At 35.6% G+C, this 20296-nt stretch overlaps 1 protein-coding gene across 2 annotated transcripts; it reads left to right on the top strand.

The window, feature by feature from the left end:
• Positions 1 to 1627: 1627 nt before the first annotated feature.
• On the top strand, positions 1628 to 19541 carry ptpreb (protein tyrosine phosphatase receptor type Eb). 2 transcript variants are annotated; one of them, XM_051869052.1, is made up of 21 exons: positions 1628 to 1766; positions 7134 to 7332; positions 9645 to 9716; positions 10004 to 10100; positions 11428 to 11501; positions 11655 to 11788; positions 11902 to 11992; positions 12176 to 12252; positions 12438 to 12474; positions 12603 to 12700; positions 12913 to 13032; positions 13217 to 13380; positions 15045 to 15180; positions 15277 to 15426; positions 15570 to 15663; positions 15811 to 15887; positions 17008 to 17142; positions 17257 to 17382; positions 17502 to 17653; positions 18116 to 18251; positions 18461 to 19541. In XM_051869052.1, exons 3-21 carry the CDS (start codon positions 9647 to 9649, stop codon positions 18533 to 18535), a joined length of 2043 nt encoding a protein of 680 aa, XP_051725012.1. In that variant the 5' UTR covers positions 1628 to 1766; positions 7134 to 7332; positions 9645 to 9646; the 3' UTR covers positions 18536 to 19541. The 2 variants fall into 2 exon arrangements, with proteins under 2 accessions (XP_051725012.1, XP_051725013.1); XM_051869053.1 differs by lacking the exons at positions 1628 to 1766; positions 7134 to 7332; positions 9645 to 9716; positions 10004 to 10100 and adding an exon at positions 11039 to 11349.
• Positions 19542 to 20296: the final 755 nt, after the last annotated feature.

Here is a 20296-nt window from a genome sequence, read left to right as displayed (position 1 = left end):
TAAATGTTCTCCTACTTGAAATATTCTTTTATTTTTTATTAACCAAAAATATTCTAACTTAAAATGGTTTGAAACCAACATACAATTCTCATTTCTATAAAATGAGATTGAAATTATGCACAGCTAATGAAATAGGACTAATGATATCGTCAGTGTAAGGAATGACAACGCTTGTCAATGTACCACATTACAAGGGGCATCAGCAGAGCAGAACGGACAGTCTATATTTCATTATCTCTGATGATATGCACTCAAATTTAAAGGGTTAGTTCACCCAAAAATGAAAATAATATCATTTATTAGGCTACTCACCCTCATGTCGTTCCACACCCGTAAGGCCTTCATTCATTTTCGGAACACAAATTAAGACATTTTGATTAAATCTGATGGCTCAGTGAGGCCTGCATTCACAGCAATGAAACTTCCTTTCTCAAGATCCATAAAGGTACTAAAAACATATTTAAAACAGTTCATGCGAGTTCAGTAGTTCTACCTTAATATTATAAAGCGACGAGAATATTTTTGTGCGACAAAAAAGCAAAATAACGACTTTTCAACAATATAGCGATGGGCCGATTTCAAAACACTGCTTCGGAGCTTTACGAATCGAATCAGTGACTCGGAGCGCCAAAGTCACGTGATTTCAGCAGTTTAGCCGTTTGATAGGAGATCCGAGTTTTATTTTGTTTTTTTGGCGCACAAAAAGTATTCTCGTCGCTTTATAATATTAAGGTAGAACTACTGAACTCACATGAACTGTTTTAAATATGTTTTTAGTATTTATAGATCTTGAGAGAGGAAATGTCATTGCTGGCTATGCAGGCCTCACTGAGCCATCAGATTTAATCAAAAATATCTTAATTTGTGTTCCGAAGATGAATGAAGGCCTTACGCGTGTAGAACGACATGAGGGTGAGTAATAAATGACATTATTTTTTATTTTTGGGTGAACTAACCCTTTAATAGGCCATAGAAAAAGACATAGGCTACCCGACAGTGTTGGATCTAAAATGAAACAAAATAGCCTAACATATCAGCCTCTAAATAGTTTCTTCAAACTATTCTTCACCAAAATGTCTGATGGATGGACTGTTCAGCATTATAATAATACACAGAACACATCTGTTAACTGAGCCTACTGGCACAAACATAACAGGACAGGATCAATGCTTTTTCCAATTTCCAGTATTTAGTCACAGCATGATTATCTGCCTTCATAATGTTGTTAAATGTATGCTAGGCTTAATAAAATGAATACTAATGTTTATAGATATATTATTGAATTCATAGACATTTACCAAAATAAAATGGCACTCTGGATGTCATACACATTCACATCCATCCATCACTCCATCTATAGTTATACATTTGTCTTCATGCAGAATAAAGTGATGGAAAAAATTGAATAGTCTGTTGTTTTTGCTCAAAAAGATTTTTTCTAATTTCTTCATATAAATTTAACTTTTTTTTTTTTTTTTTTTATTTTACAAATCTGACATCCATTCCTTTTATTGTACTATTCGACTTTTTTAAACCAAATATTTAGCTGCAAAAATAAAGTTCAGTGTCTAGAGAGTACATGTAGATGGATTTTTTCAGCATAAATGAGGGTGACGCACCGGCGGCGCATCATCATCATCACAAGGCACCGGCGCTCGTAGAGGAGGGACCACAGACAGACACCATTCTGCACAGCATCCTCAATAACCATCAACACTGAGCACTGGATTTTACCGAGACTTTACATGGACCTGGACATCATACTGGTAATATTGCAGTTATTACTTTTCAAAATAGATGGTTTTAAGTAATTTGTCGTTTGCGTAGCTTTTCTTCGCTCGACGGTAAAGCATGCATTAGTTAGGCTATCTATACGGTTAAAGGAAACATGTTTTAAAACGGCCTCGATCACGTCTGTGCTGCTGATGAGTTCAAAATAATTCATTCTCTCAGCGTCGCCCATTTGCCGTTTACTCGCATAACGTGTAAACACGAGGTTTTATGAACACGTTTTGCGTGTTTACTCTGCAGGTAATTACTTCAGATTTAGTAATTTCAGATTTGTTCATAAGGAACAGGAGTCAGTGGGTTGTGTTTCAAACCTAGTAAGCTGCCTGTCTAGACAAGATTTTTTTTTCAGCTGCCTTGTACCGCAACCTATGATGCCCAAAAATGTTGCACACGCCTATGATGTTCAAAAATGTTGTAGGCAGCTCGTGCACAGACAGAGATTAACCTTTAAATGGATACAGTGTACCGATGCAGTGTTGAAAAGGGGGGTCCCTGGTAGGGGTCCCTACAAGTCTTGGGTCAGGAAACTAAAATATGCCATAAAAATCTTGATCTAAAAATAACATAGCAGAATCATGATATCTTTACTAAATGTTTATTATTTTTTTTTTTAAATAAAATTAAAAGAAAAGTTAAAATAAAGTGAAATTAATTTTTTTTGGAGAACCACATAAAACACAGTTCTAAAGTGCTGGAAAATATCAGCAAACTAATTCTGTTTAATTTTCAATTCAATTAATTCTGTTCCTGCACTTTAAAGGGTTAAACAGGGAGGGAGAATATCAGCGCTCTCTCTAGTGTTATTGCATTATTGGATCAGCATCCTTTACACTAATATATGGATAAAAACAGCTGACTGAACTTTTTGTTTCTTCTGTTGGGGTTATTCCTTTATGCATATTTAATGGAACATAAAAAGTTGCACAAGGCAATTGTCATGAGCCTGTTAGTGTGGATGTGAGGTTTGGAAAAAAGGGCTGATAGATTTTGCCCTGAGGGCGAGGGAGAGAGTGATGCTGACAAGTGATGCTATTGGTATTGGCATACTCCTCTTCATTCTTGATCCAGTTGCTTCAAATGTTTACAGGCATAAATTAACTTAAATGTAAATTAAATTAATCAAGTCACAAATATATGATTCGATCAACCAGTATCCATTAGGATAAACCACCAAAAGTAATTATTAAGGGTTAGGTCAAATCTATGGGGGTACACTGTACGCTTAGTTTGCTGTTAAAATTGCAGGCAGTGTTAAAGGGATAGTTCACCCAAAAATGAAAATTCTGAAAAATCATTTACTCACCCTCAAGTAGTTCCAAACCTGTATGAATTTGTGCTGAACACAAAGGAAGATTTTTTTAAGAATGTCAGTAACCAAACAGATCCCGCCCCCCATTTACTACCATAGTAGGAAAAATAAATACAATTCATTTATGGGTGAACTATCCCTTTAAAGCAGTATCAAAATTGTACTACACATTTTAATAAAGAAAACAGAAATGTCCTTTAAATGAAACATTAAAATATTGTCATGCAAAATTATTGACATAAAGTGAATAGGAACATGCACAAATGTCTCTTCAATTCCAGTACTTTTAACAGCCTTTGTTATCAACAACAAAAGATAAAGCAAGCTTTTCTCCTCACTTTTTAAAATGATCAAAACAGACCTACGATCCATTTTTGAGAACCACTGTGCTCTACAGGCTATAAAACCTCACATCCACTATAAAAATAGTTTGTTTTCAAAGTATTGATTGTTCATTGATAACAATTTTACAAACATCTTTTGTCACAAAACCTTCTGTATTTCTCTTCCATCTAAATATTTTCCAGCTTTTCCCCCTCAGAGATTAAACCAAAGCTGTTTTAAGACTCAAAATCATTCTATAGATAGCATACTGTGTATTAAATCCTATTATCACTATATATACATCTAGAAAAATAGTAAAAGTTTTATAATAACATTAGCATATTTACAGATGCATTTTCTTGAAGGTTATGCAGTACATATAACAATTGGTGTAATGTGACCTTGTTTCTAATAGAGAGAGAGAGAGAGAGAGAGAGAGAGAGAGAGAAAGCACAGCCGGAAGGATTAAAGCAACATGCATTTACATGAAGATTAATTTCATAATTACTTATGCACAGCACTCTAATCTGAAAGCTTAAGATGTTGGTAAACACTTCGGGTTTAACACCCTCGTAGCTGCCAAGGCCAAGAGGTCATTATAAACAAAATGGCAGATGTAAAAGACTTTACTGGAGTCTTGATTATTGTCTGTTATGGTTCCATAATGTAACTCAGGTAGTAGATATTTCACAAGAAACAAATGCCTTTGACCTCTTCCACTGAAGTGATTATGTTTCAGGTCTCTAATTGATCTAATCTAATTATAGGGCATTCGATTGCATGGGAGTAATGTGAAGTTGTTACAAATCATTTTACTTCTAGAAATTCAGCCAAGATTATAGATTTTCGGTCTATATCGATTTAGGAGTTGTATGTTACTGATGGGGTGAAACACATTTGTGAAGGTTAAGTGAATTTTAGATATATATCATTTATAGACTATAAGTCATAAGCTGGTAATGCAATGCACATAAGAAATTAAAAGAAGTAGAAGCTCTCATTGCTTGTGAAAGAGGATTTTTACTATGCATGAGCATTTGCATTTGTTCTGCATTAAATGCATCTCTCTCAAAGTTGAAAATAAACACTGGCAGTCACATTCTGCCATAGAGGTCAGTCATATGTGCAGAGTCAGCCTTCTGTGTGCTGGTCAGCATCTCTCCATATGCAGCTATACTACCACCTTCATCCATCTGTTTCCTGTGTCTGAAAAAATTACTTGGACCTACACTTATCTCATTCCACTGGAAATCCATATAATCTCTGCTCAGAGAGTTTAACAATTAATGTTATAAATGAAAATTAACGCATTGATTTTTGGGATGCGCACAGCATTCGAAAATTACAGCCGTATGCTAGTCGCTGTCGGGCAGAAACTTGGTATCTCCAAAAATGCTACTTTTCAGGAAATGGAAACATTTTTTGGACATATGTGTTTTGTCCAACATTAAAAAACTTGAGGCAGTAAGTGCATCGCATTATGTTTTCATCAACTTGAAGGTTTTAAAGTTTACTGTTTACATGTCGGCACTATGTTGTTTTTTTCTGTCATTTAGCCAAAATCTCATGTTATTAAAGATGGAGTGCCAAGCACAGGATATTTAAGACAGTATTAGCTATGACTCAATGACAAATGCTAGACTAAGACACTCTTCTCTGTACATAAAATACACAAAACTTTAGCCTTTATATTTGCTTTGATTTGCTTACAATCCTGGATTTGACAGTGGACAAAAATTGTAATCTCTATTCGAATATGATTCTATTTTGTATGATGTTATTTTTTAATGTCTTGAAAAGCAAAAAGTCTTAATGCACTATACGCAACAATCAGTTAAGGGTGGAACAGGAGGCAACATCCTGGCTGTAGATCTAAAGACCCCCATTACCACAGGCAGAGAACATGAAGATTCACTTTCACATATGAATTGGCGCCTCTGAGTCCAGACCTTAAATTCTTTGAAAGTCTTTAGGATGTGCTGGAGATGGGTTGACTTTACAAGACCTTGACCAAAAATTGATGCAGCTTTTAATGGAAATAACATCACAACATTTATTTCCAAAATAGAGGTACATCAATTTTTGATTAAGATCTTGTATCGACAATGCAAGAGTCAAGCACTCTGTAAAGTCTACTCCAGCACACCACAAAGACTTTCAGTGAATTTAAGGTCTAGACTCAGAGGTGCCAATTCATGTGTTCACTCATGTGAATTGATTCTTTATACTCCCTTCAAACCATTCTTCCACAATTTGAGTCTGACGAATCTTGGCTTTGTCATCCTGGAACATGGCCAATTGGCCATGATATGATTCCTACAAGGTTGTTTAAGAAATGAAAAGCTACAGACTCCATCCATTAGGGTTAGAAGAACTTTTGCCAAATATACACTGAGCTATAAACATAATAATCACTAAAATAATGATTCAATCATAGACTCTATTTCTATATGTCTATTTAAATCCAAACACGTTTTTTTTTTTTTTTGGCTGGCTGTGTATATTATCAAACATTATACATAAAGAAATGAAGCAGAGGCTCTCTCACATTGCACCAACAATATGCATTCAATTTCCATATGAGAAAAATCTGCATAGTGCAGCAACTTGCACTTCTCAAGGTCATAGCTTGTATTGACAGTCAGATCAGGTTTTACTGCTTGAGATGCTGCTTGTTTCTTGTAGTGTGTCAGTATGTTGTTTCATCTTTCTGGTGACTCACTGTTTCATTTGGTGTTGTCTGCATGATTTTTTCATGAGAATTTTTTCATGAAGGCCACTGACTCATACATTAACAACAGCTTCCAGACTACCTCAGCTGTGGAATCCTTTATATCGACTGAGCAGTGTAATCCACAATCAGCTCTTAGAGGAAGACCGTGAAAAAATAAAACAAAGTATGGTTACATGTCTTGAATAAAGGTTTGATGATGCACATATTCTATTTAGTACAATTTATTCACCTTCTCATCTAATTTACCATCTAACTTTACATTTGAAAGTGTACTTAATGGATAAGATAAAGTATTGACTGTAACCAGATATATACTAAATTAACCTTAATTTAACGTTTGCATTTAATAAATGGCTAGACACTGTCATGAGTCACAATAATGGTACATGTAAAAATAATGTTGGTTTTTAGTGCAGCTAGAGCCTTATTAACCGTCACTTAGTTTTGATTGACAATGTTCCTGATTTGATTTGCTTTCATGTGATCTGGTCAGGGTCCTGAGATGACCAACAGTGACTGACCCAGTTTTACACAGTATATTATAACCAGTGTTGTTGCTAAAATTCTTATGGGTGGGCCCCTTCTCATCCTTGAGGTTACTGTGGTATAAATATGTATGAAATGGTTATTTACAGCTGCTGCATGACTGGAGTTAAATGCTGCATTACAGCATCACTGGTTAAAAGCAATACAATAGACTAGGAATAATATTCTAAAGGTAAATGATAAAGGTATGGATAAGGTTTGACATGCTTGACTACAAAAAACATTTTTTTAGTAGAAGCAGATCTTCTCAAAGGGATTTCGGTGTGAAAAATCAACTAACACAATGCTAGAGGACAGATTTAAAGTAGATCTTTTGGTTTCTCTCTCCCTCCATCCACAACTTCCTCTGCATGTCGTACACATTTTATGAGGTTTTAAAAAAAGACAATTCCCCTTTTCTAATGTATCCTTATGTCTTGTTCTTTGCAGGCAGTGGCTATCTAAGGATAGTCCACCCAGAGAGAACAATGAAAAAACCTGAACTCATACATTATTGAAGGACAGAAGTGCCCTCCCAGATATCATGACTCCTGGAGACCTTCTGGAAAAGTATCATAATAATTAATGTCTCCTCTCTTGAAAGCTATGGACTGAGACGTTGCCTTGGTGTGAGACATATTTCACATTTGTGAGTACACTTTTGTGTAAGGCTGCATTAATCCTTCATCTCGTCTTTTCTAATCTCTATAGACAGAGTTTATAGACGTTTGGTGGCAGGTAGATTTTCTACTCCAGCTTTTGAAAGGATTAATATCTGAAATCTCTCTGAAAATGTCACAGGGGATCAGGCATACAGGTTATGTGACAGATTTGCTGTCTGGGGTGATTTCTCACAGGTTGGACATCTATAAATGTAGAGGTGTCTTATCCCCACCCCCTTAAAAGCCGGGGGGAAAAAATCTAACCACAAATATTTACCACAAAAGCATATTTCAAATATTATTTTGAGACATTTTTTTATTTGTCTTATTCTTTTGGGAAGGCATTTAAAAATATAGTGGGGTCCAAAAGTGTGAAATAACTTGAACTTCTGACCTTCTATACAAAGTTTACATGATCATGGTCACAAATTTGATCAGTGACCTAGAAATAGAGCAGAATCTGAAACATTTCATATTCATTTGACATTATGATTTTTTTGTACATTTTTACAAATTATATTTTCAGTGTTATCTTTTTAACCCCACTATATAGCTACATCACATTACAGAAATTAACATTTGTGAGATGTATTTCTAATAGTGCTGTCAAATCGATTAATCGCATCTAACAAAAAAGTGTGTGTGTGTGTGTGTGTGTATATATATATATATATATATATATATATATATATATATATAGGGCTGGGTAAAAAATATCGATTCCCCGATTTTAATCGATTCTCATTTTTACGAACCGATATCGATTCTTAAATCCCAAGAATCGATTAGTCTAGTCTGTTTTCAGTTGATGAATGAACAGAACATGTAGCGCGCCTCCCATCCAATAAATCGCAATAATCTTTGTGCTTTGTTAATTTTGATATGAAGCAAAGTCTCAGATTTCAAATGACGTCCATCTTATTATGAGATTCAAAAAAATAAATACCGTTTTGGCGCTGTTTAATGTGACGTGACAGATCGCTTTTTCGCCTCAGTTAAAGAGAAGCGGCAGCGCGGAGCGCATGTGAACATCCTCTCCTCCGCTTTAATACCAGTTACAACGCGAAATAAACATGAATAAACATCTGAAGGTATGTTAAAATGCACAGTACATCTTACCGAAATCCATATCATGTCTCAATAAAGACGTCAATAAAACAGCTTGTAAACAATGTCACGTAACGTCACATTTACCTCAGAAAAACATATTCAGTGGCCATAAACTCATTAGTCAGCTAGAAAAGTTAACTCTAGAAAGCAGCATTCTGATATAGCTATGCACCGTTACATTATAATCATTATAATGTTCTTCAATATTTAATGCATGTTTGAATAAATAAGTTATGACAGCCACGATTTAAATGTTTATATTTCAAAAAAACGAATTGGAGTAGAAATATGATTATGTAATTCTAAACTTTATTTATTATAAAAAACACCAGGATGGATTAACTCAATGGTTTTAGTTCTCAGATTTGGCTCCCTTGTTCTGGAAACCAAAGTGTTTCTGTTTAGATGCCGTATACAGCGTATCTTTAGGCATATTTGTACCTAGTTAATTTTAACCTTCAATATTATAGTAAAGTAGTACCAACTGACTCCCATGTGCTGTTTACAGCATTAGTTGAAAGATATACTGATATACTACATTCAAAATAATCGATATCGAATCGTAATCGAATCGAATTGCAAGCATGCGAATAGAAATCGAATCAAATCGTGAAAATTGTGTCAATACCCAGCCCTAAGACGTATATATATATATATATATATACACACACACAAACTTTTATGTTAGATGTGATTAATTGCAATTAATCGATTTAAATTGATTTGACAGCACTCACTTTCACACAATACCTTTTTAGATATAAAAGTGTGATCATATCTAGAGTAAAAAGCCTTGTCCTACTTTCAGAGTTTCTCAGTTGCTGCTGGTTGTGTGTGGTAGATGGTACAGTATCTCTAGAGGCTGTTACTCTCTGGACCATTAATTGAAATTAATTTTAGATTTGCTCATGTAGAGGGAAGATTTTCACTGAATGCATGAGAAGAAGATTGATGGTTTTAATATAGGTTAATTGAATCTCTTGTGAAGCTTTTGCACATTTGAGATTATCTAAGCTCTGCAGAATTCTCTCAAAGTCATTTGTTCTGAAATGTACATTTTCAAATGACATTTTGTAATCTTTGTAAAAATATATCTTTTCAACTCAATTGTCAATTGTCAGTTTTTTAATCTGTCATCTGGACACTCACAAATACCTGATTGTTTGTGGTTTTCTCTCTTTATGTGTAGCCATGATGGTCCTGTTTCTAGTTTCAGCAGCTATCATTTCAAACAGTTCCTCTCATGGAAACCTGACCACAGGTATATCATCTCCAGATGTTTTTTTTTTTTTTTTTTACTCAAAATTATTTAAAAACAAGACCACTCGTAACCTGTACCCACAGAATTGGAATGCTTGGAATTGGAAAGTGTCACATTTTGAAATACGAAGATGTTTTCGGCTGCCAATTAAAGTAAATTTTTGACACAATTTATCCAGTTTGAATCCATTCTGCTGAATTCTGTGGCTTTTCCTTCTTAGAACAAGTCTGCAGATTTCCTGTGGAGAATCTTACCTCACTCAGTTGTCTTTCTTTCTCTTTGTTCAGAGTCTCCAGCGCCTCAGGGCTCACATGTCTTAGCCTCTGGCCTTGTCACCTCTCTCCTTCTCGTCATCTTTCTTCTCCTCATCGCCTACATTCTGAGGTAAGAAAATACACATCCCCAAAACATTATTTTTGAAACAAAAAATACATTATACAGTGCATAGATACAATGAAATATATATGAGTGAACAGCTCTTTTCTTGACCCCTACTGTACCCAGTTCTAGTATCTTCTAGTCTGGCCTACAGTGTTGCCAATAGCATAACCCCCTGCTACTGTACTTCCAGTCCTTCATTAAACCTTTCACACCAGCTAGTACGAATACCTGTTTGTAGGCACCTGTTCTCTCTACATGAAAATTCCGTTATCCTTACCACTCAATGGTGGAGCAACTCACTATTTTTAAATATAATGTTAATCATAACTCTTAAAGATTCATTTCCTCTCTGTCTTTTCTACATCTCTACACTGCATAGTTTCAAATCTATCCTGTAGTATACACTACTGTTCAAAAGTTTGGGGTCAGTAAGAATATTTTTTGTAGGAAATTAATACTTTTATTAAGCAAGGACACATTAAATTCCATTTAAAAGTGACAGTAAAGACATTTATAATATATAATATAATATTTAAAATATATGCTATTTTCTTTTGAACTAATGAATTCTGAAAAAATGCATCATGGTTTCCACCAAAATATTAAGCAGCACAACTGTTTTCAATACTTTAATACCCTCAATCTTAAATATTTTGTTAGATTCTTTTGCCAAGAGCATAAATGTACAATACATTTTAGTCTTGTAACATTTCCTAGAAGTAAAATACTCAAATATGCTATTTATAATACATTATTATTTTATATTACTCACACTATTTGTTAAAAGTGAAGTGTATACTTTCTGGGCCTCCAAACGGAATTGCAAAAATAATGACCGTTTTTCACACAGGTTTCCTGACACTTCCCCTGTCGGCCACTGGTTGGTCCAACAGATAGTCCCGCCCCCAAACTCACATCATTGGTTGAGATCAAACAAACAGAGCAATGTTTTGAAAGATAGAACCAAACAGCCAGTACATACAGTGTTTACACTTTTTGAGGGAATCAGCCTACAGCCTAATTAGTTGTCGCTGTCTTTTCAGCTTTTAAGTGTGTGTGTGTGTGTGTGTGTGTGTGTGTGTGTGTGTGTGTGTGTGTGTTTATGACCCTGCCGAGTTGCTTCAGCAGCAGCTGCATGTGTAGTGAAATGTGAAAGCAGTTGTGATGGTGTGTTAGTGAGTCATTCTCTCTCAGCTGCTCTGAGGAATCAGAGAACAAAACAATCTCCCATGAGAAAAAACTTTAGATTTTGGTGTGTATTGTGAACTTTCAGTCATTTTAAAATTTTTGTTTTATCTCTCTGTAAATGTCTTACTTCAAAATGTCTTAGGTTTAGAGAGCAAAGGAAGGATCTTGTCGCCTCGGTTGACAAGAAGTTGCCAAATGGTTTTTTGGAAGATCAAGGTAAGTGTTGATTTGTCTGTTTTTTTGGCATTAAGTCTATATTTTTAGACCAACATTTTTAGAACTTGCCTTTCTTTGAGAGATATAAAACAGAAACAGTAAGAGAATATCTCTCTTTGACCCTCTATATTTTTCTTCTTCTCTCTCTGTCAGAACAAACGGTGGTGCTCCTCCCCAGATCACCCTCTCCATCAAAGCGTTATTTCCCCATCCCGCTAGACTCCCTGGAGGAAGAGTTTCGCCTACGCATGGCAGATGATGGCAAACTGTTCAGAGAGGAATTTAATGTAAGATCTTAGACACACACAAACTTTATCATTCTCCACATGCACTCTCACTCGATATTGTTTCCTTATACTCACGTATTGTTTCTTTTTTTTCCGCTGTTTCTCTTTTACAGTCTTTGCCTTGCGGTTTTGGCTGTGGTACCTTTGAAGAGGCAAGCAGAGAGGAGAACAGAGAAAAGAACAGATATCCCAATATTCTGCCCTGTAAATGTTCCTCACTCTTTCATAGACACACTTGAAAACTTTCCAAACACTGTGGAAGAGCTTGTTTTGTGTTAAGTTTAGTATAATTTTTAATAGTAACACAATACAATAGTAACTGTTAGGATTTGGATGGAAGACGTTGTTCCTAGAGTTTAATAAAACATCTGTATATTTCCTTCACAGATGACCACTCAAGAGTGCTTCTTTCACATATAGATGGATATTTGGGCTCAGATTACATAAATGCCTCTTATATAGATGTGAGTACTTTCTCAGTGCTTTTGAAATAATATTGTAGGTCCTAATTAAATTACTGGAATCTGTGATCTAATTTTAGTATATAAAATATTGCTATTGTGCCTATGTTTCCTTATATCTTGACCTATAGTATACTACTCTTACTTTTTTTTCAAGTATCATGTTTAATAATTTACCATTCCTATAGGGCTACAGAGAAAAAAACAAATTTATTGCAGCTCAAGGTATGCAATTTTTTCCCTCTTCTCAGTTGTAATTACTAAAAATTACCAGGTAATGTAATCAATTAAATGATTTTTTTCTCCCCTTTAATGACCTTTGCTTCATCTCCCTTTTGAATTTCAATTTTCAGGCCCCAAACCAGAAACAGTAGGAGATTTCTGGAGAATGGTTTGGGAGCAGAAATCTACAACTATAGTCATGTTGACCAACACAAGAGAGCGAAAAGAGGTAAGAGAAGATATCACAAAGTCACACCAGACAGACTTTATGAGAGTTTAACATGTAAAGTAGCACAGAAGATCTTGGCCTAAAACTCATATAAAAAGGATCCATATAAAAAAGAAATTCAAAACAAGCCCAATATTTTGCAACAATCAAGTATTTGATCAAACAAAGTATTAGTAAAATCAAAATCTGTGATTTGTATGTGTGAAATGCAGGAAAAATGCTATCAGTACTGGCCTGAGCAGGGCTGCTGGATCTATGGCTGTGTGAGGGTGGCAATGGAAGATGTCACAGTGTTGGTGGACTACACAATCAGGAAGTTCTGTGTGCAGCATGTGAGTGACCATTTCCCTAAGAAACACTACAGCATCTAGCATCATTGTTCAAATGCTCTGTATACTATACTCATATACTAGTACACAAATTCCCTTGACATGCCATTTAGTAGTCCAGAATATTTTACACTCTTGTGGAATCAGTAAGGCCACAACTGACTGACAAGTTGGTGTGATTTTGCAGCATGCTGCTGATGGCTGCAGACCTCCAAGATTGGTCACTCAGCTGCATTTCACCAGCTGGCCTGATTTTGGTGTACCCCTCTCCCCTATTGGCATGCTAAAGTTCCTAAAGAAAGTCAAGATTGTCAACCCTGCCCATGCTGGACCAATCATAGTGCACTGCAGGTAAGATTGTGGGCTATTCTAACATATACATCTAAAGACTTAAGAAAATAAAAGTATACTGTAATATAAATATGTTACAGAACACAATCAATCAGATCTATAAAGTGCAACAGTGTCCCCACTTTTTCAGTGCCATTTTTTCCCATAGGGACATTAAAAAGTCTTTGTTAAAGGTGCCCTAGAATCAAAAATTGAATTTACCTTGGCATAGTTGAATAACAAGAGTTCAGTACATGGAAATGACATACAGTGAGTCTCAAACACCATTGTTTCCTCCTTCTTGTGTAAATCTCATTTGTTTAAAAGACCTCCGGAAAACAGGCGAATCTCAACATAACACCGACTGTTACGTAACAGTCGGGATCATTAATATGTACGCCCCCAATATTTGCATATGCCAGCCCATGTTCAAGGCATTAGACAAGGGCAGGCAGTATTAACGTCTGGATCTGTGCACAGCTGAATCATCAGACTAGTTAAGCAAGCAAGAACAATAGCGAAAAATGGCAGATGGAGTGATCATTTGCAGTGCTTCATGGGACTCTCTGATTGGTGGAGGTTTTTTTGCAGAATCATGGGTAATGTAGTTTTTCCAACAGAAATTCTGCTGTTAAAGGTGCAATAGGTGATTCTCTACAGGGACATTTTTTGTTATATTGGTTGAAAGTCTCTCCATACCCAGATAGCAATCATTATGTTAAAAGGTCTGAATGTATTTTCACAAGTTCGCCTGCCCATTCAGTCTGAATGGTTAATGGTAAAACAAACTTGGCTTGCTGTCCTCGAAGGAGGCTCGAACCCGAGGTTCGGCTCGAGCTCCGAGTTAAATCCCCCTATAACAGTACTGCAGCAGTCAGGTACAAGCTTTGAGACATGAGGTAGTTTAACGCCGTCTCTTGTGACGCTTTGCCGAGAGCAGCTGTGTTTGTGTGCGCCTTCATGTGTTTTAGAGGAGGCATGGCTTTGGATTTGCAGGGAGGGTGGGATTGTATGCTTTCAATGCTAGCAGGCTAACGGTAGCATTCCAGATCACCTACTGCACCTTTAAACAATTCTTTAAAAAATATGTTGAAATGATGCAAACTGATGGCATGTACCATCAATTAACAACCTCAGAGAACACAGGACTGCCTTTAAAGGTTTAAATCCATTAATTCAATCAAATAAAATCATTTTCCCTATGGACTGTTGCACTCTACTGGGGTGCATTTCATTATGCTAGTGATTTTAGTACTATTTATGGGCCAAAACACATTTGAAACCCTGAACATTTCAACTATAACAAACAGTCTGAAATGCAAAGTATGTAGAAACAACCACCAACACAGATGTCTTGAGGCTCAGCTGTTAAACGGCCCCCTCTTGTGGGATTGTTAACACCTCAGCCAGAACAACAGATTTTCCCACTGGTTAAAGTGTGAAAAGGCCCTTTTTGCAGTGAAATGAAAAACTGTAACTTTTTCAGGTCTAATACACTATACAGCAAGAACCTGCAATGTTCACAGCATTATAAAACTGATTCCACATTTAATTGAACTGAGATAATTATCTAGCCCAAGATATTAACACAAATGGAAAGACCCTGCAGTTTTGACTACATTATCTCATTACCCCTCATTTCATGCCCTACTTTACATCTCACGACTCATTTTCTCTCTGTGTAGTGCTGGGGTTGGCAGGACTGGGACATTCATTGTGATTGACGCGATGATGGATATGATGCACGCTGAAGGGAGGGTGGACGTGTTCGGCTTTGTGTCCAGAATAAGAAAGCAGCGCTGTCAGCTCATTCAAACAGACGTAAAGAACTTTCCTCAGTCCCTCTGCTGTGTTTGACTCATCATTTCAGCAGTGATTGGGCACTGATCTCTCTCTCTCTCTCTCTCTCGCCCACAGATGCAGTATTCGTTCATTTACCAGGCACTTTTGGAGCATTACCTGTTTGGTGACACTGAGTTAGACATTGCTTCTTTGGAGGGCCACCTCCACAAACTCCACAACACGCACACACACATGGACCGAGTAGGTCTGGAGGAAGAATTCAGAGTAAGAACCACATCAGTTAAAGGGTTTGATAAGCAAGAGTATGGAAAGATCTCATGAGTTATTATGAACATTGACAAAATTGAATAGCTTTGACATAACAGTGTGTTCTTTTTAACATGTCGTTTTGTTTGGAATCTCCTCAGAAATTGACTAATGTCCGCATAATGAAGGAGAACATGAGAACCGGAAATCTGCCTGCCAACATGAGAAAAAACAGAGTACTGCAGATCATCCCATGTGAGAAAATATGTACAGATTTATCATTTTAGCTTTTTTTTTTCTCTTCTATTCTATTCTTTTTCTTTTCTTTCATTCGTTCTTTCTTTTGTCTTTCTTTCTTTCTTTCTTTCTTTCTTGTAATCATTATCCTGTTTTTGTTACCAGATGACTTCAACAGGGTAATATTATCAATGAAAAGAGGGCAAGAATTCACAGACTACATTAATGCATCTTTCATAGATGTAAGTATATATTTCATAATTTTTTTTGATTATTATTATTATTACGTGATGTGCACTACAAACATATTATGCATTACCAATATCAAATGCAAAGTAGTGTGTATTACAAATCTGGTATGCACTGCAAAACTAGTGTGCATCTATTTAAAGCTACTTAAATTGACATTTAAAGTAAAATAATACACAGAAATTTTGCACACGTATAGGTAAAAGTATTGAAAAATTATAATAATGATGATGTATAATTATATAATTTATTATAATAATAATTATTATTATTATTGTAAGACCACATGTCATCCTGCAAACAAATAATGGCCTAGAATAAAAAAATAATAATAATAATAATTTTTTCAACTGCTTACACACATTTTCAAAACTTTGCCTCTTTTTTTTCAAAACTTTACACACAAATCCAAGAATTGCACACACAAAATACAAAATGCCTCACATCTCTTGCTAAATGAAGCACTGTATTAAAATATCACAAATACATCTCAAAAGCAAACATTTGTCTTAATATGCAAGCACCTTTGCCTTAATATTCTATTTTTGGAAATATCATATACACACAGTTATTCAAAACCTAAAGCTCTTCTTTCATGAGCTCCTATGTACATTTCTGTACAAGACTGAAAGTAATTGCCAGAGAGATTTTGAAAAATTCACAGTAAACATGAAAGCGAGATTGAAACCAAACTTTTTTTTTTTTTTTTTTTTTTACTGTAAGTATTTGTGGTTGTGAATACAGTATTACACAGTATGAAAGAAAAGAAATACATCAACCATGAAAATCAACCAGAAATACATCAACCATCAACAATGGTTGTGTTTGAAAAAGGAAATCAAGATACTTTCTGCTAGATTTTTGTGTGTTTACATAGAGAATTTTGTTTTGCAAAAAGTGTTTTACGAAATTGAAATTGAGTCGAAGGCCAAGAATTAGTGTATGATTTTGCAGATTTGGTGTGTGGTTCTGGTATTTGTGTCAGGTTTCAGAAATTGTGTGTCAAGTAAGGATTTTGTGTGCAAGCAGTTGAAAGAAACTGTAATAAATGTATTTAAGATCATTAAAAAACACTGGCAAATGTACCTATAACATTATGTTTTACCGTTGCAGGGTTATAGGCAAAAGGATTACTTTATAGCAACTCAGGCACCTTTGGCTCACACTGTGCAGGATTTCTGGCGCATGGTATGGGAAAGGAAGTGCCACTCTATTGTCATGCTGACTGAGCTGAAAGAGAGAGAACAGGTACAGTTTAACAGTTTATATTTATATGTCAATCAACATAAAGAAATGGTTCAGTTACACTTCCATGTCTGAAGTATTCAAGCATTCACTTCTTTCCAACAACTCTCACTCCAGGAGAAGTGTGTACGTTACTGGCCAGCAGAGGGCAGCGTTTCATTTGGAGAGTATGTACTGGAGCTGAAGAGAGACGCACTTTGTGAGACTTTCAGCATTCGAGACATGCTGCTGTCATATGCATCAGTGAGTTAAACATGCAGTGAATTTGTTCATTTTATGGTCCATCATACGCTTCACTTAGGAGCGTCCTTTATTGTGCTAAATTTGTTGCCCACGCTGAGGCTAAATTGGCCTGTTTGCAGGAGAAGCAGACACGTCTAGTCAGACAGTTCCACTTCCATGGTTGGCCAGAGATTGGAATCCCGTCAGACGGAAAGGGAATGATTGACATTATTGCTGCAGTGCAAAAACAACAACAGCAATCTGGAAACAACCCTATAGTGGTGCATTGCAGGTACACACACTCTCTATCTCTCCCTCACACACAATGTCCCACACACACACACAAACACACATACTTGTATATGTGGTTTACGGGGACTTTCAATAGATGTAATGGTTTTTATACTGTACAAACTGTGTATTCTATCCCCCTACACTACCCCTACCCCTAAACCTACCCATCACAGAAAACTGTCTGCATTTTTTGAAATTCAAAAATAAAAACAACATTTAGTATGTTTTTTAAGCCATTTGGTTTATGAGGACACAGAAAGTGTCCTCATAAACCATGTTTACATTGCAATACCCATGTCATTATACACATTTGTGTCCGCATAAACCATGTATACAAGAATACACACACACACACCCACACAGAGCCTTTTATTTTGTTCAAAAGCACATGTTTGTATAAACTGTTGCATAAGTTTGTGAAACCTGTCATAAAAGTATTTATTATTTTATGTGACATCAGTGCTGGTGCTGGTCGGACCGGAACCTTCATTGCCCTCAGTAACATCTTAGAGCGGGTCAAAGCCGAGGGGTTGCTAGATGTATTTCAGACCGTGAAGAGTTTACGCACTCAGAGACCACATATGGTCCAAACTGTGGTAAGAATGTAAAACACTATACATAATTTATATAGATCTCATGGCTTCACTAATATATTACAGTATGGAAATTATAGATCTGATGGCTTCACTATTATATTACAATATGGAAAATAGTATTATATTAAAATAATACAGAATGACTAGGTTTTTGACTGTCACATCATTGTGTGAATTATGATACAACGTATTTTCATTTGTCTTCTCAGGAACAATATGACTTCTGCTACAGAGTTGTGCAAGATTTTGTTGACATCTACTCTGACTATGCTAATTTCAAATGAGTGCAGCTTACCAACACACATTTATATTATATTTAAACTGAAGAAGAATATTACTGTGGCTTAGTGACACTCCATGCACTTGACATTTCCTATTCTTGCTATTTATATGCAGTTAAGGTAATACTTTGGATATGACCAGACTCCAGTGGCTTAACCATGTCTTTTGCATTAAGTTTTTGTTACGTTTGTGTGTATTCTGTATGAAGAAAGGATTGTTTTTCTTTTAATATGACCATAATATTCAATTTGTATGTTAACATCTTTTTTGTTTACTACAAAACTATTTTTTATTTAATTAATAACTGTGTTCACAACTGAAGTGTAAAGCATTCCATTCTCAGTATTTGTTCCTTCTATTTATCGTCCAGCTTGCTTCCCAGAAAAATTCTGCATGGTTATTTGTGTGTGCTAGTGTACTAAAAGTAATTAGGATACTTCCAAATTTGAATTTTATGGCAATTCTTGGCCAGACTCTGATTTGCATCAGCCCTGATAAGTCACTTGAACCATATACATGCTCTTCACCTTTCACCTCACCTTCATAAACTGACTGAAATGTCCAACCACTTATTGAAACTTTAGCAGGCTTTAAAGTTTCTGTGATGATAAATAATTCTGTTTATTACTAGGTCTTTTCAAGCCAATCAAACAATAAAAAGGCTAAAGCTGTGACAGAGATACGGATGTGGATTAAAGCATAAAACATACAAAGGAAATAATAAATCCATAATGGTATTTGGATGTGAAATTAATACATGTCATAAAGGGTTTAGTGAAACCTGTGGAACAACAAAGGAAAAGTTTCCTTTCATTATTCCCTACGAAAATGATTGATATGTTGAGTGATTTTTGTCTGCTTTTTTGAACAAGGTCGAGTAGAAAAGCTCATCTGTACTGTCAATGCAGCGTTCTTGCACCCGGGTGATAAATTATGAAGAAAATGAGGAAAGACATATGCCTTAATCCTGAATAACACCATTTTCTGCAATAAATGTTTCAGTCAATACTTGTGTCTCTGTGTGTGCAAAATCTATTATTTTACTATAAAAAGTCTAAGTAGCTTTTAATAGTTGCATTCTAGTTTTGCAGTGCATACAAGATTTGTAATACACACTTTGCATTTGATACGTTTGTAGTGCACACTATGTAGCATACTTCATTTGTAGAGTACATTGCAATTACTTAAATTAATTTGTTCCTCAACAAATAAGTTCTACCCATTTAAAGAAATAATTAATAGGCTACTTTAATGCAAACTGTTTCATGTTCACTCACGTGAGATGAAGTCTCCAGTCATTATTGTATTTTACATGCGCGAATCGCCCCAGGAGGGCAGACATGTTGTTTATGCTTAAAAAAAAAAAAAATAATAATAATAATATGTTGTTTATGCTTTGTAAAGCGCCGTGAGCACTGGCTGAAATCACTATATTAAGTAAACATATTTATTAGTGGCCAACTGCCGGACACAGCTGGTTTTGGAAAGTTCGCGGCACTCATGAGGGGGCGACCCGTTCCCTGTAAAATAAAGCCGTTTTATATAGAAGACTAGCGTTACGTGTAGGGTGTATTATAAAATAAATGTCTTTTTAATTATGTTTTTATAAAAGCGCTGTTCATTTCTTCATTTGTAAAAACTTATTTAATTAGCAATAAAAAAATACTGAGTACACCTTTAAGACTATAGATGTGAGAAGTCGAGCTTTCCTCAAGATACACTCCCAAAACACTGGGCGGGGTCTGCGTCCTGTGTCAGGAATG

This window comes from Ctenopharyngodon idella, chromosome 17 (assembly GCF_019924925.1).
Source record: "Ctenopharyngodon idella isolate HZGC_01 chromosome 17, HZGC01, whole genome shotgun sequence".
In the NCBI taxonomy this organism is placed as follows: Eukaryota; Metazoa; Chordata; class Actinopteri; order Cypriniformes; family Xenocyprididae; genus Ctenopharyngodon; species Ctenopharyngodon idella.
This window is presented reverse-complemented; position numbering and strand designations above follow the sequence as displayed.